Raw genomic sequence first — 25,609 nt, forward strand, 5'->3', positions numbered from 1 at the left:
AGAGTGACTGTGAAATAATTATTCATCGTGGCCTGCTGGGCAGAAATTTCTGGGCAAGCAGCCTCCAGGGTGCCTTGGAGGGAAGAGAACAGGAAAAGGGTGCATGGAAGTCGGGCTGCAGCCTCTATGCCTGAGCCTTAGTTATCAGGTAGAGGTAACCCAGAGGCCTTTCTGTTACTGTGAGGCAGAGCTGTTACAGCAAAAGCTGGAAACATGAATTCTGATCACAGTGGTCTCTACTTTAGGCCTTTTTTTTTTTTTAATCCTGTGGGGAAACTCTTTACTTCTACCAAGATGTTGCTTTGCCACCCAGCAATCACGTGGCAGAGGTGACCCTAATCTCAGCCAGGTTAGAAAGTTCCATTCCAGTGGTGACATGAACGTTTCTTCCTTGTTCTACTGAATATAGTAAACACACTTAAAATTGAAAATACGCTTGAATCACACATGCATTTGAAGAGTGGAGGAGTTCTAGTCTAGATAATAGCTGAGGTTTTTTTTTTTTCTTTTCTTCCTTTCTTTTTGTGCAGAGGTCGAGAACTCGGTAATACTGCAGTTCAGGCCAAAACAAACTCTATATGATCTACTACTGATTTCCTTTTAAGTCCCCTTTTTGCTAGGACTGACTTCCTTTTATTTTACTCCAACTTGCATTAATCCCAGTTAGAGAAGTTTCTTTTCTCTCTCCCTTGCCTCCAACTTCAAACATTTCTTACATAGGAAACAAGTGACTTTTTTTTTTTTTTTAAAGATCTACTTAAAAATATATAAAGGACATCATGACTTTTGGAATATATTTTGGCAGCCTGCAATTTCAGAGTTCACTTCCGAGCAGGCAGAGCTAGACAGTTGGAGCTGAAATGCCTACGTGACCACTGCGGTTGCTGGGAGCCGAGCCACCTGCTTATCTGATCTCCTCTGGGAATGGGGCGGTCGACACCTACAGTGGTTATTTAATAATTCGATGCTCCATTTGCCAGAAGCCATACTATTCCTTGAATGGCACTGTGCCTTTCTGTGGGCTTCCACGATGAGAGGTGGGTGTTTGAGCACGCTTGGGCCCAGTATTTTTAGCTCAAGTTCACATTTTGTCCTCTCCAGCAGCAGTTATTGTCATTGCTGTCATTCACTTCCAGCTGAAAAGTGGTGCTAGCCAGACCCACTGACTGAGCCTTTGAGGAGCCAGCAGAAGGCAGGATGTGGTTAAAACTGTGCTCTGATCCTATCTCTGGCCTCAGGAAACCTATTAGTAGCTTGGGGATTTTCTGAAAGTCCTTCTCTCCCATCTGCGCTCCCCACCTTCTCTCTCCTTCTGAGGGTTTGCAGGCTGAGCCATAAGGACAACTAGAAACACAAAAGGGGGGGGGTTCTGCTGGGATCTTGGGACACTATCGTTAGTTAGCTGAAGAGGATGCACTGGGCACTTCTGAAGACAGAGTAGGTCACGATGCTCCCTTGAGATGTTCTCTTTCACCTCTGGACTCTTGTGTGTATTATTATTATTATTATTATATAAATGGTAGTGAGGTCAGAGGCTAAATAATGCCAGGCTGCCTTTAAAGGGGCAGGGAAGGGTGTGGTTGGGGGCATCCAGCATGCCAGCACTAGGCACCTCTCCGAGCCCCGGTCCTCAGCTGATAGATGGGGATCATAAATAAACCTACCTCACGAAGTTGCGAGCAGTGTTGAGGACATTTGAAAGTCCTGTGCAAAATTTGGTAGGTTAGAGAGGATGAAAATGTATTATTTGTATCACCTGCTAAGAGCCTTTATGGGCATTACTATATTTGGGCCTTACAACATCCCTGTAAAGTGAGACTGATTGAGATTAATAGTCCCATTTGACAGATGAGAAAACTGAGTTGCTGAACTGATTTACTCAATCTCCCAAAACTTAAAGAGTAGCACTGTCTAATAGAAACATAATGCAAGCTATACATGTAATTTGAAATTTGCTAGTAACCATTTAAAAATTAAGGAATAGTGAAATTAATTTTCAGATATTTTGTTTAACTCAATATAGCCAATATTATCATTTCAATGTGTAGCATTAGCCATATTTCAAGTGCTTAATAGCCACATGTGGCTACCATATTAGTGCAACATAGAGTATTTATTAAGCACCCTCTAGGAAGATTCATGTATGTAAAACATAGACCCTGTATTTGAGCAAGCTTGCTTTCTGCGGGCCAAGAAAATGACTTTTAAAATATTTTCTCTTTGGGGTACTTCCTTCTAGAGGACCCTTAGGAATCAACTGGACTGTTCTTTAAGTCTGTGAGAAAATTCTTAACTCATAAGGTTAGATATTTGGGATTCATTCACCGTTCTGCATAAACTTCTGTCACTCATCTTGTTTCCCCAACCCCCCTGAAAATTATGATTTTCTTAGTCTTATGCAAGGATGAAATAATTTCAGAAAGATCCCACATCACAACAGGGTCTAGGAAAATTGTCAACTGGGACTGAGTGATTCCTGCTGGCGAACAATTTTTTAAAAATTAGTGACAAAAATATAGAGCTGCCTGGGGAATACAATGCCTGTTGTCGGAGATTAATGGCGAGATTAATAAATGGATTGCTTGATGAAAAGGCACAGGAGAACAAAAACCAGTAGAGAGACTGTGGAGGAGGCTGCTTATTAATGAACTGTCAGCCCAAAGAAAGTTCAAGAAACTCTCCTGTGGTAAATGCAGCAGGCTGGCACTTCTAATAAAAGTTGGGGTCCTTCAGGAATTAATTACACCGGCCTTACAGCAAGAATTTGTGGAATTGCGAAACGTAGTGGCACAGACCAGCACGGCTGCTGCTGCAAACGGGGAAGCTGCAGGAGAAACTAATCATTTTTTTTTCATTGATATGCAGGATATTGTAGTAGCATAATAGCCGGTCAGACGTGGGGATGAATGATGGGCTCCAGATATACACTGAGTAATGAAACTACACATACTTTGAGTTTGAAGTCACTTTACTTTTCATATGCAAAAATTCCCTCCTGGAATCCGATTTCCTCCTTCTCCTGTGTACCTGCCACTAAGGAGTTCCAAATAATTTTCAGAGTGATTACATGAGAGTCAGATGGACTCAACCATGATTTATCAAGCTATGTGGAGAGAGCGCACACAGAATTCATTTATTCCGAGTTGCTGTAACTTCCCTCACCCCTCCACAGGTTCCCAGTTTGGTGGGCTGGAAAAAGCTCTTTCTGAATTAAAATTTGGTGCTGCTTCTGCCCAATGAAGCAACCCAAAGGAATGCCATGACAAGACGGAGAGATTATCCAGGATTTGCAATCTGATATCACCCATCAGATATTGAATGCTTCTTATCTTTTTTCACTTCTGCCATGAAGGTAGAGTGAAAATTTTCTTCTGTAATGAGGGTTTCCCAAACAAACCATTAATCTCATGGCTCTCAAATTTCGTAATTAACCATTTTAATTCAGGCCTAAATTTATTTCTAGCAGAGCTTGATAATTTAGGAGATTTCTGGTAATCGATTTATTTGCTAATTTTCTAGGAATGAGATAAACATGAAGAGGAGAGAACAGCTTTTGTTTTGGTTTACAAGACGGTGTGTTTTATTCTTCAGTGTATTTTTTTTCTTATTTTATTCTTATGATAAGACTGTAAATGATCATCTGTTTCCCTCATAGAACTGGATTGAATTTGCCTTTTTTAAATGCCATTTGACTTGTAGCAGGATTATAAGCCATATAGAAAATGATTCCTTTGGCTGTGCATAGAGTTTATCATCCTCTTTCTGTTGCTTGTCACATCCTTGCATATTACACCATCCATCACCCATCACTCTTTGACTTTTCAGACCCTCATAATCCACATGATACTTATCCTTTTGATTAAAACAACTTAATGTCCTTTTCACGAATAATTAATCTGCTGTCTTTTTACTTTCAGCTCCAGGCTTTTAACTTTAATGTTGAGTTATCAAGCCTGTGTTGCCTTTCAAAGCTTCACTCCCTTCAGCCTTTTTTCCCCTCAAAGGTTTAATACCTCTTTAGAAACTTCAATGTTTGCTATACTAAGGTTTTTAAAAGGCTTCCAAGTTACTCTCATAGGTTTTCTGCTGTGTGTGAAGTGAGTAACTGGTCATAGATCAGTGGGATGAAATGAAAATCATTTCAGACTTGCATATTCTGTTTTTCTGGAAAATGTGGAGGCTTATATTATGAAGAAAAGTTAAAACTCCATTGCTTTTGAAGAAATTATTGCATATTATTTTTTGTGGTTATGTGTTTCTAATTCTGATGTTTTTCTAACAGTGACAATTTATACCAAATGACCTCCCAGCTTGAATGCATGACCTGGAATCAGATGAACTTAGGAGCCACCTTAAAGGGGTAAGGTCTTATCTACTCCATTGCTTTTCAACAGTAATTTTCACCTGTTTGGACCATCTTAAAGGTGCTTAGAACTGAGAAAGAGAGTAAAATTTTTAGAAGAATGGGCAGAGCTCTCTGTAGCATTAAAATGCTTTATTCCTTCCCCCAGTTGGTGGTTATGTTCAGTATTAAATTTTCAAAAATGTAAATAGGGTATGTTTTTGTCTGGAACAAGACAGTTGGGAATATATTGGGAACATTTAATATAGTCTTTCCTTGTTGAATGTTTTAGAATTCTTCAAAGTTGTGTCCATTCAACCTCGTTTAATGATTATGTTTTGCTAGTGATACCATTCTACTATCTTATCAAGAAATGCTTTGGATGTACAAAGTCCAGAATCCAAATTTGTATTTGTGTGATGCTGATTTGGGCAATACACAGTCAGATGTGCTCATACCTGGTCACACCAACAGGTTTTTTACCCCTACACTTTATATACAACCATAATAGAACACAGCTAGCAGAAACAGGTAGGGTCTACTCTTTGCACCTAAAAATGAAAAAAAGGAAGGCAAGTGGGACTTGGTTTTCACAGTGAAAGAACTCGCTTTTGGTTTTCTAACAAGTCTGAGGAGATGGGCAGTAGCATGTAACACTCACGAAATGCCTGCAATGTATCAGATACTCTTTTAGGTTATTTCATCTTATTTTCCTGAAAACCGCATCAGGTCTAGGTACCATGACCCTGTTTTACAGATGAGTGAACCAAACTCTAAGAATTAAATCACTTCCCAAGTTTACATCCTACTAAGTGGTAAAGCTGAGAGTCCAAGCCCAGAACTGATTCCAAAACCCAGGCTCTTTCCAGCCTCCTGGAGGTGACTCCCACCCCGGTGGGATTGGGAACTTAGTTCAGCACTCTTGACTAGGCAACTAGCATTATGTCTCTGTGTATTTAGTGGCTTCTCTGTGGATTCTGGGACCTGGGGGGCTTGCCAGAGCCATGCATGCGCCATTCCCCATTCCCCACCTCTTCTTCTCTTCTAGAGTTGCTGCTGGGAGCTCCAGCTCAGTGAAATGGACAGAAGGGCAGAGCAAGTGAGTGGACAATGCGGTGATGGCACAGCAAATGGCGTAGGCCTTGTTGACTGGCACCTGCAGCAGTGCAGGAGTTAGGACTGGCATGTGGGTAACCAGGGCAGCAGTTGTGGGATGGGAAGAAGCGATCCCCCGTCTCTCTGCATCTTCTTGTTTGTCATGGACACACTGTGGGCGAAATGGAGGTGGTGATGTTTCTCATCAACATGGAAAATTGAGAGACAATTAAAAAAATGATGCAGGAGGAACCCTGCTCATTTCCTTACGACTGTTTCACAAAATACTAAACTTGTAGCATTACACGTGCTCCTGTTAGATCGTTCAAGTCTTTCGGTCTTAATTTACTTAACTTGCTTTTTCTCTAACTTGCCTTTACATTTCTCAGGGAGAACTTAATTTTACCCTAAGTCTCTGGCCAGGCTTTTCAAAGACAATATTTTTTCTCCATTCCCAAACATTTGGGCCTTCCCCAGTCCAATATCCTGCACTCTGGGGGCATTTCCTTAGCTATTTCTTTTTATTTTCTCTCCTTAAATACCAGAACCAGCCTTATTCTTTTCTTCTTTTCTTTTGTTGGCTCAATCCTGTTTTTGGACCATTTTTCCATGATCAGCAAAGTTGTTTTTCATCTCCAAGACTTAATGTTAGATCCTTCTCTCCAATCCTATCCTCCAATTTTTCTGCTAATTTATCCAAATCTCCACTTCCTTGCTCTGGACCTGAAAGTAAAAAGCCTTCTGCTGCCTTGAATTGTTTCCCTCCCCACTTGTATCCAAGGGGCTGCTGACAATTTCAGCATTCTGTCTTTCTGCCTCCTCTCAACTTGTCTTAAGTTGGGTGGCTTCTTGGGCCCACCCTCGCTTTTTGGATCCTTTCCTTCTCTTTTCTCTTTTCTACTCAGAACTTGGTAGCTCTCCCCAAACTAAATACCAAGAACAGATAGAACACGATTGCAAAGTTACGTACGTTTCAATTTTAAAAATTTCTTTATGCTGGAATACAGGGTTTGTTTATATAATTACAAAAATTACAGATAAGGAATCTTGGCATGTATCTGAATCTGGGTCTTTCCAGAGTTGAGATAATTTTGATACTTTTTAAGGTCTTGTGCTGTTAGTCATTTGCTGAGGAATCAGAAACCATATCGTAAGGATGAAGTACAATGTGTGAATAATTTGTTTTGTTCAATCCTGTATAAGAAAAAAAAAAATAGAGTTTTCATTGTTTTGTTACATCTTGGAAAAGGATTTCTGCAATAAAAATGTATTTCTTAGAATACTAACTTTATTTAGGGAGCTGTATAAAAAGGATCAGATAGCCTCAACAGATAGTCCCACAAAAGAACAACTATTTTGGAGAGCAAAAAATTATAATTATCTAATTTACTGATATCTTCTATCACACTGTGCATTTATTTCTGTAGGACATGTTGTACGTTAACTAATTTCTGCTTCCATTTTGTGAATTGGACATTTATCTAAGGGTCTATGTTAACATTATGAGGGGCTGTGTGTGTGTTTCCTCTTCTGATCTTACAACAGCCCCAGGATACTATGGTCATAGCCGTCTTTCAGATGAGGAGGCTGGGGAGATTAAGCCACCTAACCAGTGAGTAAGTGGCAGAGCTGTGTTGGAATCAGTTCTGTCTAAATCTAGGAACTGGGCCCTAGATAAGAGTTTCTTAAACCTTTTAGACTGTGACTACAGTTTGAAACACCTTTTACACTGACATCTGATATACACCCATGTGTGCATACACACACACACACACAACATACATTTTCACTAAACAATTCTTACCCTTAAGGATGTTGTGCAGCTGGTATTTTCTGTTCTATCATTTTTTAAATGCTGATTGTGATGCGTGAGATGGATTTTACACTTATGTGTGATGCTCACAGTGTGCCTCTCTTTTAGTTCTCAAAAACCTTGACTCTTTAGCTTTCTCCTCCAAACCCCAGAACAACCCAGAACTGGATTCGGTTGAATGTATAATTCCAGTAGAAAGTTTGGTTTTTCCTCAAGGGAGACACAGTCTGGGCTGGGGTCATTGTTCTCTGTGAAACTGGTTTTACTCTCTCTTGCCATGGTACGAAAAACACTGTTACTATGGGAAATACATTTGAGAAAAGATACTCCATGAAGAAAGAGTAAGACAGATAACTTTGCTTTCATCCACAGATAGTGTCTTGACACTATTTGAAATCAGTGATAAGAAAAATCATGATGACAAGGTAAATCTATAACAGGAAAACTGGTGGCTTCACTTATGCTTTAGAGAAAAAAGATATACTTTCCATATCACGCATAAAAGTGATGCATTATTAATTTTTTATTAAAAGATCATGTATTAATATCTCAAACTAAACCCCACTACATGCGTGTTGATGTCATCTTTCCTTGGAAGTGTTACTTTTTGGAAAACTGACTCCACAAAGAATAGGCTTTATTTCTTTGTGTCCTAAGCAAGTGCATCGGGCACGTGTCATTGGATGTCAGGAAGTGTTGTAATGGGTAGGGTTTTAAGTAGGACATGGGCAAGATGAAATGAAAACATGATATGGTGGAAGGGGGATTCTCTTGCTGCTTACTCCTTTCTCTTTCTTCTACTTTTACAGCTTTCTAATCTCTGCATGCCCATTGGGATCAGAGCTGCTTTCATGACCTCAAATGGGAGAATGTTGTATTTGAATTTAAGTCAAAGAGCAGGTACTTCATGGAACCACTTCCCAGTCTCTAACCCATAAACAAATGAAATTTGATTTTTTAAGTGGGTCCCCGGGAGAAAAAAATTGCTGGGGAATCTTTCTAAGCATGAGTCCACCATTATGAATACTTGTATTTATGGCGCCTTGTGTTATCTGCTTTTTACTTCTTTAAAAACATTTTCTTTGTGTTCTTAATGGCTGCTGATTTCCTAAGGCTTTGAACAAGCCTCCGCTACTCTGTTGGCCTCTGTTTTGTCTCTTCTGAAGAAAATATCCTGCAAAATGGAGAAACACATCAACCTTGACTGTGGTCCAAGTTATTAAAACAAGGAAGAAGTTATTCTCTGGGGACACGGGTAGGGGGAGTGGGAAATCGAACACAATAGAAATGTTAAAGGAGTGCTGAGCAAAATGAATGTCCTTTTGCTGGTCCAAGAAGTTCACAAACTGTTGGGAACAAAAAGTATTTGATCTGTGGATGCTTGAAAGGAAAAACAAAGAGACTCAACTGTGAGTGATGTATGGTGAAAACAAAGCTGTGCGTTTTGGTGGGGCCAAGGCTGTCGAATCTGGAGAAAATCCCCGCTAGACATGGTCTCATCCCTGAGAACCTGTGCCAAAAAAGATAGCTGTCTTCTCTGGCTGGGAGCTCCAATACACAGCCCAGCACCTTCGCTCTCGGGCTCGTGAACATAAGGTACCCGTCCAAGAGATTTACTTCTTGGAAATAGATAGCTTGCTTTTAAGTGGCTCCTGGAGCCCGAGATGCAAAGCAAAGGTGGAGAGCTGCAATTCTGTGAGTATCAGCATTCCTGAGCCTACTCCTCCACTTCCACCCACAGCAAAAACTTGTTAATTTCCCCCTTAAAACAGTTGCCTTTATGCTGTTTAAACAGTTCTTTTTTTATTATTGCCCTGCGCTGGAGTTGGCTGGATCTGTTAGCTCTTCCAACCAGAGTGAAGAATGGGACTCTTGGGTTTGATGAAGATAGTAACTGTGACTTAGTGCTGTGTTCCTCTCACTTCAGGTGGACCTAATTCAGAATCTTCTTTGCCTTTGGTTCTTACTTTCCTGCTACTTCTTTCCCCTTCCTGTGACTGTTGGTCTTACCCACCCTTTTCTTTTTGAGCACGTATTCAATTAGTGTATTCTTTTCATTATGTAAGTAATGTATATAAATTATAGAACATTTAGAAAATGCAACTATTAGTATATGGGGAAGGAAATTCAAACTCTCCCACTCCCCCTGTAGCCCACATGAAACTACTATTAATACAATGTTGCACAACACTTCATTTATGTCATTTCCTTCATATAGAAAATGATTGGCTTCAGCTGAGATCAAATTCAGCAAATGTAAAGTTCTGCTCATGAGAGTATTGACTTTTTGAAAATATTCTCAGCCTCTTAAATATTTAATATAGTATTTTTGGCTCTTCAGACTTACTATCTCCATATACGTTTCTAACTATTTTATTTTAAAGTAAGGAACTGTTTTCATCTCACAAAGGTGAGGAAAAATGCCAGGTTTGTTCGGCTCAGAAGAAAGGAGCTGATCAGGAAAGACAGGAAGTGAAGGTGGTGGTGAAGGAGCCAAGCTGGAAATGAGGGACATGGTGTTCTTAGCACAGGGTGGTGAAGTGAGGTTAATGAGGGCTGATAAAGGGGTGTGTGTGTGTGTGTGTGTGTGTGTGTGTGTGTGTGTGTGTGTTGGAGGGGGTCTTAGAGGGCATGTCAGATGAGTGGGGGATATCTTCATGCCCAGGAGTATTGTGGACCTCTCCCGTCTGCAGTCCCATCCTAGTCTTTTCTGAGACCCTCTTCTCACCATTTAGCCTTCTCCCTGTCATCAGCCTAAGACAAGATCACAACCTCTGGGTAGAAAAACACTGATCTTAGAGGCTACACTGATACAAAGTCATGCAGATAAATGTTTTTCTGAAACCAGCAGCTACTGCGTATTTTAGTAGGTGTTTTTCTGTTAAAAGTGAACACGTTCATTTATTCTAGCTTTATTTCTAAGTCTTCCTTTTTAAAACAAAGCCACAGATATAGTTTTCTGTATGGCTAAGATGGTACCTTTACCTAAAATGAAAACAACTTTTTTCTTCCCTTGATTATAGAAGTAACAAAGGCTTATCATTTAAAAAAATTCAGACAGTACCAAAACATTATAAAGAAGAAAAGAAAAGTCATCTGTCATCTCACCACCCAGAGATAACTTTTTAAAAAAACATTTTGGGATGTATTTATATCTGCAGACAAAAATTTCTGGAAACATTTATCTAACAATTAATTGCAGTTCCCTCTGGATAGAGTAGAGGGAAGGGACAAAAGCCCACATAGAGATGGGTTTCAGAGATGATGGGAGGAGGTAAACTAGAGACATGGTATAAAGACAGCTCTTTCAGGGAGTTTTGCTACAAAAGAGAACAAAGAAATGGGGGTCTAGCTGGCTAGGGAAAGAAAATCAGAAGGAGTGGAATTTTTTTGTTGTTGTTTTTTAAATTGTTTTGCTTTTATTTATTATATTTAGATAGAAGTATTTGCATGTTTGCTGATGGGAGTGATCAAGAAGAGAAAAAAATTGATCATGGGAAGGAGTAGAGTTGCTAGAACAATGTCCTTGGCAGCAGGTGAGAGAGAAGAGGTGCTCCATAAGCAATGGGGGCCTGGCTTTATCGAGGAGCTGGGATAGTTCATCTAGTAACAATATTAATTTATAAGAGCTCTTTGTTTAAAAGAGTTCTTTGTTGGATAGAGTTCTTTTGCTTGTCACATATACTGCAAATATTTTCTCAGGTTTGTAGTCGAATTTTGTTCATGATTTTTTTCTCTTGGGTTTTTATTTTTATAGTAAAATTATAAGTTTTTTTTTTTTTTATGGTTTCAAGTTTTTGGCTTTTGTATCATGCTTACATTTTTCCCATCCCAGGGGTTTTTAAAAATATTTACTTACTTATTTCTGGAGTTTTAAATAATTTACTTTTTAAATTTAACCATTGAATTCATCCTGAATTTATTTGGCAATTGGATTCAAACTTGGTTTATTTCTAGATGACTAGCCAGTGTCCCCAAACCATTTTGAATAATCCATTCTTTCCTCATTATTTTGAAATATTACCTTTATTAAACACTAAATTCCTTGGATCCATTTCTAGACTCTTTCTTTATTCTCTTCTTTTGATCAGCGTGGCTCTTTTTGCTAAGTATCAGACTGTCTGTCTTTTTTTGTGTGTGTGTGATAGGGTCTTGCTCTGTTGCCCAGGCTAGAGTGTAGTGACATCATCATAGCTCACTGCAGCCTCCAACTCCCAGGCTCAAGTGATCCTCCTGCCTCAGTTTCCTAAGTAGCTGGGACTACAGGTGTGTGCCACCATGCCTGGCTAACTTTAAAATTTTTTGTAGAGACTGGATGTCCCTGTTGCCCAGGCTTAGACTGTTTTCTTTGCTGTCATTTTATAGTCTGTTTAAATACCTGATAGGAAAGTTTCCCTCAGCAGTCTATGCACTTCTTTCTCAAAATATTTCTGGTGATTATCTCTTGTTTATTCTTTAAGATAATTTTGTTAATTTCAAAGAAATTCTTTATCAGTATTGGTTCATTAATTGTGACAAATGTACTATACTAACATCAGATGTTAATAATAGAGGAAACTGGGTTTGGAGTGTATGAGAATTCTGTATATTATCTTAGAATTTTTTTCTGTAAAAATAATGTCATTCTAAAAAAAGAAATATGTGTTTTAAAAAGTCTTAAAGGGAATTTTGGATGGATTGCATCAAGTTTAAAAGTTAATTTTGGAGAAGAAAAATTTCTCTGAATCATTTCTTCAAGAACATGATATTTCTCAACATTTTTGCAAGTCTTTTTCTATGTCAGATGTCCCTATTTAGAATTTTCTCCTTTTTAAAACTTCAATAGTAATACTTCTGGCCTCAAAATCCTTCTGAGAATGGATGTGATTCCTTTGAATTTATCACAAGGTTTTTTCCTTTGTTCACCTTGAATTACTTGTGTTAATAATGGTCAGTTTGAAGGGTGGGGCCTGAGGAAGTAATGGATATGCAAAGTATTTGTCTCATCTCCAAGCCTCCATTTCATCTGGAGAAACAGGAGAGATCTTAGTCTTAGACCCCTGTGCTTAAACTTGCGGTTCTATGGAGGAACATTTTAGGTAAGTTAGCATATTGAGTAAACTGTCTCAGATTCGAGAGTGTGTGAGCAACCTGGATGGGATCTTTTGAGAACCCAGGCTGAAAAGATTCTGCTCCATCTTTCTGTTGTGAGATGCAGAGTTTGTCTGTCATGTGGATTTGAGACACCCAATCTTGGAGTAGAGCCAGGAGCAGTCTCTGGCCATAGAGCCCAGGCATTGAGAATGTAGAACCTGATGAGTTAGATGGAACTGGGATTCTGAAGAACTAGCACCTGAATACCAAAGACATGTAAGGGAAGACCCAGATTATTTTTGCATGGTCTGATAATGTGGTCTCTGAGTACAGGAGTTCCAAAGTTTGTGTGTTGAAGTAGGAAGGAGAGTCATACCTAAAAATGCTCTTCCAAGCAGTAGGGGGCAGGAAATACTGTGGGTTTTTTAGACTGTGTTCCCTCCAGACTGTTGTGGGAAACCGTATTTAAGAGTATCTCTCAGCTCTGCTCTGAGTGTGAAATAAGATGGAAAAGGTCAGCTGAGGGAGGTTTGTGTACCATTTGAAGTGGTGAGGAAAGCTTGATGGTTCATAAGGGCTGATTTATTACAAGCATTATTGTCAGGCTGTCAGCCACAAAGTCTCTGTCCCCTGTTGAATAGTGGCTGAAGACTAGGCTGCATGGACAGTGAAGACATGAGCCATGACTATAGAGAAACTTTCAGAAGAGGAATACAAACAAGGTTTTAGTAATAGTAGTATGGTTGGAATAAGTGGGCATCCTCCAAAAGGTAATACTTTGCAGGGACCAGTACTCATCTATGGATGTCATGTTCTGATATGTCTGTTGAAAATAAATCCAGTTACCTTTAGATAACTGTTAGATTGTGTGTTGATTGGGACTTTTTTCTATAACAGGTGATAGAACCCCAGTCATCATTGGCATAAGTCAAACAGGACATTTAGCAGATTATTATATTGTATCGTATTTTAAAACCCATGTCTGGATTCAGGGACTCAGACGGTGTCTCTAGAACAGTTTCATTGTCTTTTCTCTGCTCTCCTCTATGCTGGCTGCCTTCTCAGGGAAGCTCTCCCCATTGTGGCAAAAGGAGCTCTGGTTTTTGGCACCTTTACCCTCACAAGGAGAATGCCTCTTTACTTATTCTTCTCCAGCAAAAGTCCCGGGGAAGGTTTGATTGGCCTGGATTGGGTCATGTGACTGGAGAATGCAGTGGTCCAATTGGCCAGGTTTTAGTCATGTTCTCACCCCTGGAGCCTGAGACAGGGATTACAGGGGGTGGATCCATGGAAGGAAAAGAGGGCTGTGTTACCAGGGGAAGGTGGGATGTATATAGGGTGGGCAAACCAAGAGATACTCAATGGAGCATTTAAAAAGAGTTAGTGAAAGTGGGGTAAGATTCCTCTTCCCCTCCAGAGAAGACATGGAGCTGAATGCCATAGGGATGTATGAGACATGGATAGAAAGTAAATGAAGGTGGAGGGCTGTCTGCTTTCTAAGGCTTATGGGAAAAAAGTTCATTAGAAAGTATAATAGCCAAGGCACAGTGGCTCATGCCTGTAATCCTAGCATTCTGGGAGGCTGAGGTGGGAAGATCGCTTGAGGTCAGGAGTTTGAGACCAGCCTAAGCAAGAGTGAGACCCTGTCTCTACTAAAAATAAAAAAATTAGCTGGGCGCAGTGGCCTGTGCCTGTAGTTCCAGCTACTTGGGTGGCTGAGGCAGTATGATCACTTGAGCCCAGAAGTTTGAGGCTGCAGTGAGATATGATTATGCCACTGCACTGCAGCCTGGGTGACAGAGCAAGACTCTGTCTCAAAAAAAAAAAAAGTATAATTTAGGAGTATCACCATATGCAGTTTTTTTTTATCTTACCTTTTTATTTTTTATTTTTTTGTAGAGATTCTTTGTTTTTCCTTTTCTTTTTTTTATTTCAGCATATTATGGGGGTACAAACGTTAAGGTTACATACATTGCCCTTGTCTCCCCTCCCCCCCTTGAGTCAGAGCTTCAAGCGTGTCCATCCCCCAGACAGTGCGCATCACACTCACTATGTATGTATATACCCATCCCCTCCTCCCCCTCCCACCTGTCCCACACCTGAGAAATGTTTTTCTTTTTTTCTTAACATTTTGGTTACATTTTATATCTTTGCCTCTCCCTAGCAAGGGTTAGGGGTATGCCCCTCTCCTCCACAATGCTCACCACATCCCTCAGATGTGGGACTACCCTCCAACCCCCAAATCCCGGGTGAATACCACCACCCTTTGAGCACCATAGTGTTAATCAGTCAGTACCAATTTGATGGCGAGTATATATAGAGCCCATTATTTTGATCTTGTGTCACCTCACTTTGGATAATGGGCTTAAACTCAATCCAGGATAATATAAGCGGTGCTAGCTCACTGTTGTTTCTTAGAATTGAGTAATATTCCATTGTAAACATATACCAAATTTTAATAATCCACTCATGAATTCACGGGTACTTGGGTTGTTTCCATGTCCTTGCAATAGTGAATTGTGCTGCCATAAACATTCAGGTGCAGATGTCTCTATAATAGAATGTCTTATGCTCTTTTGAGTAAATGCCTAACAATGCTATTGCTGGGTCGAATGGTATTTCTATTTCTAGCTCTTTGAGATACCTCCAAATTCTTTTCCACAGAGGTTGCACTAATTTGCAGTCCCACCAGCAGTGTAAGAGTGTTCCTGTCTCTCCACATCCTCGCCAGCATTTGTTGTTTTGGGATTTCTTGATACAGGCCAATCTCACTGGGGTTAAATGATATCTCATTGTGGTTTTTATTTGCATTTCTCTAATGATTAGCAATGTTGAGCATTTTTTAATATATTTGCTGGACATTATTCTGTCTTTAGAAAAGTTTCCATTTGCAATTTTTAATGAAAAGTGACTAAAAGTATATTGTATTTGTTAAAAAGTAAAAAATGTATCTTTTTCTTAAGGTCTAAACTGAAATTAAACACCTAGGGAGGGGTAGGAGGAAGGTAAACCGCCCAAATTAAAAGAAAACCACATAACTGACTTTTGACTTTTTTCTGTAGACAGTTTTTGAGGAAATTTTAAATTTGTGAATTATCAGAAAACATGCATGAATGTGTATGTTTTAAACTTAATCAAATTTAACTTGGTTGTTTTCATTTTTGGATTTTACTTTCTGTACTAGATTAATAAAAGAATCTTCATCTTTCTCCCTTTCTCTACATTTACCCAGAAGCAGAATAATCCTTTGGTTTTTTTAATGTATCCATCAATATGTTAATAGTCCCACTGTAAAAGCTACATTATATTACACAAAGAGAAGAGAATGGCTAGATGGCATTGCTAATAATACTTGTGTAAAATTGTAAACCTTATTTAAATATTGCCCTTAGTTTGTCACACTCAGGCAAAGAGAAAAATAGTATTCATGTTGATCTAGAGGTACCTGTGCCAGGTTACCCCAGCTCTGAATAAGGATAATCCAGTGCTTTGTTCATTCCCCAAGTAAACTTTTTATAAGTGGATATGAAAGTCAGTTTTCAAATTACTCTGGCTATAGGGATATTGAATTTTCATTCAGTAAAGCTTTAAACCCAAGCATTCTGGTGTAACCACTAATACTTCCTAGGGGATGTTCCTGGATCTTTTGGCTCTAAATCCTCTAGGGCTGCTTAATCCAAATCCAACTATCTCTGGTTCATCCAAGTGCGTGGTGAGTATGGTATTTGCGCAGAGGTTTGTTGTTTCGTTGGTTTTTGTTTTAGTTTGCTGATGTGCTCTCTTAAGTCTCTTTTACACTGCAACAGTCCTCCCTTCCTTTTTTTTTTTTTTTCCTCAGACTATTGATTAGTTGAATATAGCAAATCAATTGTCTTGTAGAATGTCCCACAATCTGGATTTGGCAGAATGCTTCCTCTTACAGTCTTTTCAATTTGGGTGTCTCCCTGCCGTATTCCCTGTAAACAAGTAGTCAAATCTAGAGGCTTGATTAGATTTAGGTTTCTGTCTTTTTATTTATTTATTTATTTTTTTTTATATTTTTTTTTTACTTTTTTTTTGTTTCCATCCTAGTTTGTCCTATGTCTTTTTAAATATAATAGATAAGTGGTGCTGTGTTCAGCTTCATCTCTTGTGTTTTAACTTCAAGGAAACACAATTTCTTAACACGGCTCCCTTCCTTCTTTTCCCTCAAAAAGTAGTGCACTAAACAAGGGGGTGATGGTTCTCAGGCTTGCAGCAAAGTTTAGTGTCAACATCAAAGGGAATCAGGCATTGAAGCATCTCATATATAAGCCCTGAGTATTGAGGATGGAGACGGAAGAGGGGTTGATGGGTAAATTCCACGTTTTGGATACGGAAGAATCTGGCGTTTTCCCAGGTGCTTTCCTTCAATCTGATGAACTCTGCAGAGAAGACAGAGATAAAGATGGGGGAAGCCCACCTGGCCAATAACTAGAGGTGGGGGAGAGAAATCACAGGCCAAAATTCCCTTTTTTTTTGAATATTCATATTAATACTAATTGCCTTCAAAAGGCTCTTTCCCCTTTCTTTTCTTTCTTTCTTTCTTTTTTTCTTTACCTCTCTTGTTGATAAGGGATTTGGGGACAGCTCTGGTTTTCCTCATCTGTAAAACCTCAATTCCTTTTTATTAATCTTCATGTGCCTGTGGAATATCAAAATTAATCATTTCTAAAGAAGTTACTCTTTTCAAACGTTACATTTTTTTCTGGCCCAAACCTCAGTGTACATGTTTTTAGCGTCAAGAGGGCTCATAATTTGTGTTTAGATGAAGGACTTTTTCTTTTTCCAAGGACACGTGTTTATGCATTTTAAAGCTGTCTAGGAAAAGCAAACTTTCTCAGGACACATTTTTATGCATTTCAAAGATACTTAGGACAATGTACAGTCCAGGCCACCGCCAGAAATGCAGTCACAAGGTGTGTGCTCTGTTGCTGATGCTTCTGCTTAGTTTATTTTCCCAGTTAGGAAGAGATAAATTGTTTCTTTTGATAAAGATTGTGCACAGTTTCGACTGCTCTGTCACACATAAGCAGCCATTTCCATCAATTAGCCTTGTGCTTTCTTTATACCAAAATAAACATCGTACCTCCAAGCAGAACCCAAAGGAAGTTGAAGAACGAATATTTTGAACTTGCCCTTCCTCATTGCCCCCACTCTCTTAATCCTCCCCCTTCTATCTCTAGTTCATGTTTTAAACTTTCAACATGCCTAATTTCATTCATACCCCTGGAGAAAAGAGCTGGGAATCATTCAAGTGTCATGACAGTGGAAGTGAACTTGTAGGATGGGTTACAACACCAGAATTGTCCAGTTCGTTTTGAAATAAGAAAAACAGCCCTGACCTGGACTCGAACTCCAGCTCTGCCACTTGCCATCTGTCTGACTTTGAGAAGATAACTGCATCTCTGCTTAAACCTCAGTATTCTTTGCAGTGAAGAGGGGATAACACCATATAGGTATCAGTTACCATTTATTGAGTGCATACCATGTACCAAGCATTGGGCTTTACTTACTGAGCTCATTCGATCCTTCAACAATCTGATGGGTGGGAGGGGCTTTTATTTTCATTTTACATGAAGCTGAGGCCAGGGATGCTAAGTCATTTGTCTAAGGCAACATACCTTAATGACTCCTGGGGTTCTGCTAAGGATTGAAAATACAAATTTTATCAATCTGAATCACCAGGCTCATGAGAAGCATACAATAAATATTTTTTGTGGTTGTTAGGCATCAAATGTACATAACCATAGACCTCCTGAATATTTTGTTGGGATAAGGTTATGGAGAGATATTTAGCTTTTATTCCTCACATAGTTTACCTCTTTGATTTTCAAACAAAGCTGTAAAACAAGTTATTAGCTTCATTTTACAGATAATAAGTGTTGGATGCAGATGATTTGTCCATGACCACAGAGAAAATAAATGGTAGAAGTGGGCCTGGGATGCAGGTCTTCAGATGCAGAATCATTGTTCTTTCAGACTAATTTGGAGCTAAAGGATCCAGATTAATTATAGCTCTTTCAAGTGCACCTGCAAGAAACTGAATAAATCTGGTTTCTCTGGTATGGTAGGCTAAATAATGACCCCCAGAGATATCCAGGTCCTGATTCCTGAAACCTGTGAATGTTATCTTCTATAGCACAAGGAACTTTGTAGATGTGATTAAGTTAAGGATCTTGAGATGGGAAGGTTAGCCTGGGTTATGCAGGTAGACCCTAAACATAGTAATGAGTGTTCTTACAAAAGGAAGGCAGAGGGAGATTGTGACTACAGAGGAGTAGAAGGAGATGTGACAAAGGAACCAAGAGATTGGAGCAGTGAGAAAAAGAGGCCAAGGAGAGGGTGGGCAAGTTCTAGAAACTGAAAAAGGCAAGCAAAGGCAGAGCCTCCAGAAGACAGCCCTGCAACACCTTTATAACTGGTGAAGGTGACTTTTAGACTTCTGATCTCCAGGATTGTAAGAGAATACATATGTGTGTTGCTCTAAGCTACCAAATTTGTGGTAATTTGTTATAGCAGTTAATAGGAAACTAATATGCTTGAACTACTGGTACAGCAAATATGGTTTTCTGTCTAGAACTTGAATGCTTAAGGCCAGTGAAATTTAGGTGCAAACCATTGAAACCTGTAGATTAAAACTTCTTCTAGATTTTGGTCTACAGCACTGGCCATTCTAGCTATATAACCATAATATGTTTTCAAGTTTTTAAGGGTTTAGAAGATTCTATACCCAGTTTTCTAATACACAGGCATATCCCCATCTCTACTTTGTTGCCATTGGGAGGAGACAGTGGAGTCAAGATGGAATTTTCCAGTTTACAGCTTAAAACTTCATTTCTCAGCCTCGAAATGCAGAAGTTGCAGATAGGTGGCTCTTAGGCCAGTTGTATATTTAATTTGACGTGGCAGTGATTCTTTAAAATTTCAATTGTTTGCAAGAATTTACAACTCAGGTAATCTCAGAAAGATCCAGATTTCCAACTTTTGTTGGAGAGTGGAAGGATATGGCAACACTGGGTTCATGTTATTGACAGTGGTTGGCTGGCAGAGCTGAGTCATGGCTGCCTCTGTGGCGGAGGGTGGTGTGGCCAGGGTGGTGGTCCCTGCCAGTTCAGTGCCATCTTATTCTTCTTCATGGCCTTCTTCATATTTTCTCTCATTTACTTGGCCCCTGTAAGGGTTTTTTTGTTTTTTTTTAATAAAAAAACCAAATCCATATTCTGAACAGTTTAGCAAACACATAAAATAACTGCCTCCTTAGCCAATAATCTAGAAACGCATGGAGAATAAGAGAGGTGACAGAAGAGTTAAGACAGGTAAATGTCTTAGCTTTCAAGTAGGAAAAAAACCCAGTGGATTCTGGAAACTTCAGAGCAGTGAGGTTAGCATGAGTCCTTGGGAAAGTTATTAAACAGATCTTTGGGAACATGCAGGGGAAAAAGCAAGGATCGTTAGGAACCAGGATTGGTTAGCCATGTACAAGACGTGTGCCCAAGTCCATTTCTTTTTGTGGTAGAATTACCGGTCCAATAGTGGAACTTTACTAATAGAGTGGATCTTTATTGCAAAAAGATATTAGAATGTTATTTTTTCTGTCCTTGTGGACAAGATAGGGAATAAGGGGCTAAATACTTAAATGGATGATTTGTGCCTAGTTGAACAATAAAACCAAAGGAAATGTCAAAAGTGTCTTTGTCAAACTGGCCAGTGGTTTCTTGCATAGTGGCCTCGTGGCAGGATAGGAGAAGCAGTCATCTTTCCCTGAGCCTTCTGTCTCATTTTACCTGCCAGTACCAGGCCCACCAGCTCTTTCCGCCACCTGTAAATTCATGTGAACTCCCTGATTATCTTGGCCAAGAAGTCGTAAAATCCCCTTTTCCTGACATTCTGCCGAATGGAGTATCATATCTTTCAAAAGGAAGTTTACTAGGCAACAAAACAGAAAAACATGAAACTTTTTATAAAGCACCAGTTTCTTACTCTAAGAAAGTCCAGCCTTACCCAGGCTTGGATCATGTGCCCTGCTATGCATGGTGCCAGGTTTCCTTTACGTTCCTTCTCTTTATCTGGGTTGGAAGGTAGATAAAGCCATTGCGTGCATTTCTACCCTAAGGGAGGTTTGGATTTCTCAATTACTTGGCTTGGTGGCATTCATACTCTGCTCCAGAACCTGCTTTCTGGTGTCAGCTCTGTGAATGACAACACCCTCTCTCAGTCTCTGGCTTGTGATGATTTTTTTTTTTTTTTTTTTTACCATACAGCTATGCAGGAATCTTGGGGGTTTTTATGTGAAATGTGCATCTTTTTTTTTTTTTTTTCCTGAGACAGAGTCTTGTTCTGTTGCCCCAGGTAGAATGCAGTGGTATTATCATAGCTCACTGCAACCTCCAACTCCTGGGCTCAAGCGATCCTCCTACCTCAGCCTCCTGAGCAGCTGGGACTACATGCACACATCACCAGACTGGGCTAATTTTTTCTATTTTTAGTAGAGATGGTCTCACTCTTTCCCAGGCTGGTCTCGAACTCCTGAGCTCCAGTAATCTTCCTGTCTTGGTATCCCAGAGTGCTGGGATTATAGATGTGAGCCACCACACCTGGCCTAGAATGTTCATCTTTGAACTTAGAGATCTCTTCACTCTGCTGGTAGCTCCCTGCCATTCTCTGGAGGCCTTCTGGCTCCAAATCTCTAGGAGTCCTACCCTCATTCCCATCTGGTCCATCCACAGCATGGTCACTGGATATTGTTAAAGATGGTTCTCTCTTGGGGTTAAGCTCAAGGTCACTTGGCCATTTATGCTAGCAGTGGATCTTAACAATGGCTGTTGTCCCAATGACAGCTTCCATCTTCCTGAGCTTTTCTGTGTCAGGTTAACTCCTGCTAATAACTTATGCCCTGGTGGACTAGACCCATCTAAGTGGCTTAATTCTCTATGATGGCTTCCCTTGGGTTGTGCCACAAGAAGACCTTCTGGAATCCTATCAATTCCTGAATACTATGGAAAAATATTTTATATACATTACAAATATAGTAGGCCATAGCAACAGCAAGGAAGAGCATTTCTTTTCATGCAGAAATAGAAAAGGCACTTTTAAAATGTAGAGGTGACATGGAATGGGAAGGGAATGTACTGGGAGCTGAATCCAGAGTCAAAAAGATTTCAGCAGCTGGGGATGACTTGCTGAAAGAAATAGAATGGAATTTGAAGAATAAATGGATAGTCCTGAATTCCAGTTAAATCCCAGTTTAAAACAATCATGTATTCAAGCTGAGGGTTGGAGATATCTGCCTTACTAGTTCATGCCAGCAGGTAGGGATGAGGATAGGGTTTTAATCAGATTTTATTTGACTTGGGAAGGTCACTGTGACCTGAGTTCAAAGGAGTTATTTGCTCTCAGGTGTGTTAATAGCAGTCCTCTGTCCACACTGAGCAGGGGGCCCCAAGCCCTCTGCCTAAGGATTGAGCGCTGGCAGCCCCTAGGCCAAATGCATCGTATTGTGTTTGACTAGCATATTGATTTTAAAAAATTTGAGATGGGATCCCTTTGGGGGAGGCATGCTCTCTCCAGTCTTCAACATCTATGGGACTTTCCTGAATCTAAAGGCCTTGGTGTTTGTGGATGTTCTGCCTCCCCACCCTACATAGAAACTCTTCCGGAGCACAGGATCCATCTACACCGTCACTTTGAGAAGGACTTAACAAAGGAAAGAGGATCAAGAAGAGGATACTTGGGGTGGAAAAAGGGATCGAGGTACCAGTTCACATGATGACAGTTGAGAGAATCACAGCTCCATATCGTGGAGGGCTATCTTCAGACACCTTCATCAACTCTCACTTCCCCACTGTCTCTGCAATATGATTATAAAGAAGGAAGGCATGGCCTCTTTTTTCTGGTAAACACAATCTAAGGGTCAGAAAGGCAGATGCTCTCTGGTTTTGGCGTTTCTCTCCAATTTTTGCATGTTTGACCCCCTGTTAGCTCTTCAAGACATTCCTCCTTCCCAACAAATATGTTAAAAGTCACTTGAAGGCTGTAGAGACAAGGTGTGTTAGGTTAGGAGGAGAAGAACTGCCACCCATCTCCCCAAACTACGCAGAGCAGACAGGCAATTCTTTCTGAACTGCTCACAGCCAGAACTAAATATGAAACCCTGCAGCTGCTGTGGCCCCAGGGGTGCGGACATTTCAGTCATCCTGGCAGACACTCTTCCCTTCCAGGAACTTTCTCTGGGGTGAGTGAGTATTGAGTCAGCCCCAGGCCTTCCCCACACCCTATCAGATGGGTGGGCTGAGCCGACAGCTTACCTGCCTCCCTGCCTGGGACCCCCGAGACCAACCACTAGAGTAACAGAGGCAGAGGATGGAGTTCCCAGCCCCGACAGCCAGTTAATCTCATCTGGAGGCTTTAAAAAATGCTGATGCATGGACCCCACCCTCCAGAGGTAATTTTTAAGAAGCAGCTTTATAGATTTCACGGACAATATGGTTCACCCATTTAGAGTGTACAATCCAATAGTTTTTAGTAGATTTATAGTCGTGTGACCATTACCACTGTTTTAAGGACATTTTTAGCAGTCAGTCTTCATGTCCCCCAACTTCCCTAATCCTAGGCAGCCAACCACTAATCTTCTTTTTGTCCCTGTAAATTCACCTGTTCTGGATACTTCATATAAATGGGATCATACAATATAGGGTCTTTTGTGAATGGCTTCTTACACTTAGCATCATGTTTTCAAGGTTGCATGAATCAGTCCTTCACTCCTTTTTATTGCCAAATAGTATTCCATTGTGTGAAGGTAGTGTATTTTATTTATTCATTCATCAGCTGATGGACACTTGGGTTTATTCTGCTTTTTGGTTCTTATGAATAATTCTGCTAAACAACAATGTATACAAGTTTTTGTGTGCACATCTGTTTTTATTTCTCTTGGGTATATACCTAGGAGTGGGATTTCTGGGTCACATGGTAACTTTATGTGTAACCTTTTGAGGAACTGCCAGACATTTTCCAAAGCAGCTGCACCATTTTGTAGAGATATTTCATAGAAATTCCCCGTGGTGATGCTAGATGTGATTCTGATGTGCTGCTAGTATGGACGAGAATCTTCACTCTGCTCAACTAGGAGTAAAATAACTGCAGAGCGGATACCAGCATTGTACCTAAAGGCGAGAATAGTTTTAGGGCAGAACGTCCACCCCTTCTAGGTTGTCCTTTCCAACATTCCACATCTTCCAAGCTCTCACTAATATTCCAAGGCTAACCTGAGCACCGACTAGGGGGACCGGTCAGTCTGATGTTGGAGGAATATTATGCAGTGCTTGCCAGTGGCACAAGTTGGCTACAAAGAGTTCAGTTCATCTGGGGAAACTGATCTGTAGGTTCAGCCGAGTGGGACCACAGACGTGTAATCCCTACTTCTGAGGACATGACATCTCTTCTTGTAAGTGTCATCACTTTTTTGGTGCTATCTGGTAAAAACTGAGTCATGAGGTGCTGACAAAAATCCAGTGCACTTAACATGAAACTTGAGGCATTCTGCTCATTCCTGAGATATTTGCAGCCATCCGCTCTGCCATTTAGATAGTGAACAACTTGCTGGGGATGAAGTCCTGCCACTGTGGGTTTTCCTGGCTTGTCTGAGTGCGGCACAGACCCAGCCGGTGAGCCTGGGAGAGTCTGAGGAAGAGAGAGGGCCGCATGGAGGTGAACTGAGGACTGAGCTGCCTCACCCTCCTCAGAGTAGCTCCATGGAGGGAGGCAAAAGCCAGCTATTTTTGTCCTGTGAGCTTTAAAAAAGCCATTCCCTCCTGACTGCAGATGACCATTTCCAAATGGCGGCTGTGAACCAACCTGAGTCTTGTTCTCCCTTCTTTGTGTTCGTAGCCACGGCACAGGGTACGAGAGCGACAACCACACAACACCCATCCTCTGCGGTGCCCAGTACCGGATACACACACATGGCGTCTTCCGAGGCATTCAGGTGAGTACTCGGAAGTGCCCCAGCTAGAAGCGGGCCTCACTGCCTCTTTTCCTGGTCTCAGGTCTTCCTGGAGGACCTTTGGCCCTGGCAAGTCTGTTCTTAATTAATTATAAGCTCCTTTGACACCAGGGACCCCTCCTCTCCCACTGGGTAGGATAAGTCAGCTTCCTCCCTCCCAGAGATGCCGCCTCCTGCCTGACTCAGACCAACATGCTGCCTGCAGACTCCTGCCGTTTCCCCTTGACTGCTCAATTTGCCTTCTCTAGGCTGGGCTGTGTGTGGAGCTCTTGTATTTGGGCGAATTGGGCCTGAATTAACCTCCCGGACCCTTGACTTCTAAGAAGATTTGGCCTGCATTATAAAGTGCCCGAAGGTAGACTCTGTCACACCAAGGGTTGATAATAACAATAACAATACTAACCGTGCCACCTATGGCTGGGCATTTTCTATATGCCAGACATTGTGCTAAGCTTTATTCGTAGACCTTTAAAAAATTGGATTTTAGGTTTTAGAGAAGTTTTAGATTTACAGAAAAATTGCCCAGAAAGTACAGAGAGTTCTCATACTCCCCCCCCCCCCCCCCCCCCCCCGCTTCCCCTACCCACCCTCACATAGTTTCCCCTGTTATTAGTGCTTTGTGTTGGTGTGGTACATTTGTGACAATTGATGAGCCAATGTTGATATGTTATTGTTAACTAAAGTCCAAAGTTTGGGGTTCACTTTTTGTTTTGTGTAGTCCTGTGGGCTCTGAGAAATGTATAATGTCATGTATCTGTTATTATAGTATCACCCAGAGTTGTTTCATTGCCCTGAAATTTCCCTATACTCCACCTATTCGTCCCTTTCCCTCTCCTCTTCCCCACAGCACCCCTGATCTTTTTTCAGAATGTCAAGTAGTTGGAATCATGCTCTATGTAGCCTATTCAGACTGACTTCTTTCACTTAGTACTATGCATTTAAGGTTTCTACATGTCCAAATGCAGCCCATTTCCCTTCATTTCATCCTGTGTGCACACCCTTATGAGGTAGGTACTGCTATTAGTATTATCTCCATTTTACAGACTGGGAAACCAAAGCCCAGAGAAGAGGAAGGAGTAATTTGTTTAAAATCACATAGCTACTAAGCGGTGGAACTGAGACTTATAACGCAGGTCTTGTCTGACTCCAGAACCCCTGTTTTTAACCAGCATGTCATACTGCCGCTTAGGGAGACGGAGGGCTAGGGGGAGGGAAAGTCTCCAAGGAGAGTGAAGAAAGTGAAGGAGAAAGGTAAAAGTTTCAGAGA

The 25,609-nt window shown here is 40.6% G+C and overlaps 1 protein-coding gene across 1 annotated transcript in view; it reads left to right on the top strand.

Moving 5' to 3' along the window:
- The window catches only part of WT1 (WT1 transcription factor), a 47,647-nt gene that overhangs the window by 12,985 nt on the left and 9,053 nt on the right, over positions 1-25,609 (top strand). The window contains 2 exon segments of the mRNA XM_076001382.1: positions 4,283-4,360; positions 24,228-24,324. Coding sequence (XP_075857497.1) covers positions 4,283-4,360; positions 24,228-24,324 — 175 coding nt within the window.

This window comes from Microcebus murinus, chromosome 4 (assembly GCF_040939455.1).
Source record: "Microcebus murinus isolate Inina chromosome 4, M.murinus_Inina_mat1.0, whole genome shotgun sequence".
In the NCBI taxonomy this organism is placed as follows: Eukaryota; Metazoa; Chordata; class Mammalia; order Primates; family Cheirogaleidae; genus Microcebus; species Microcebus murinus.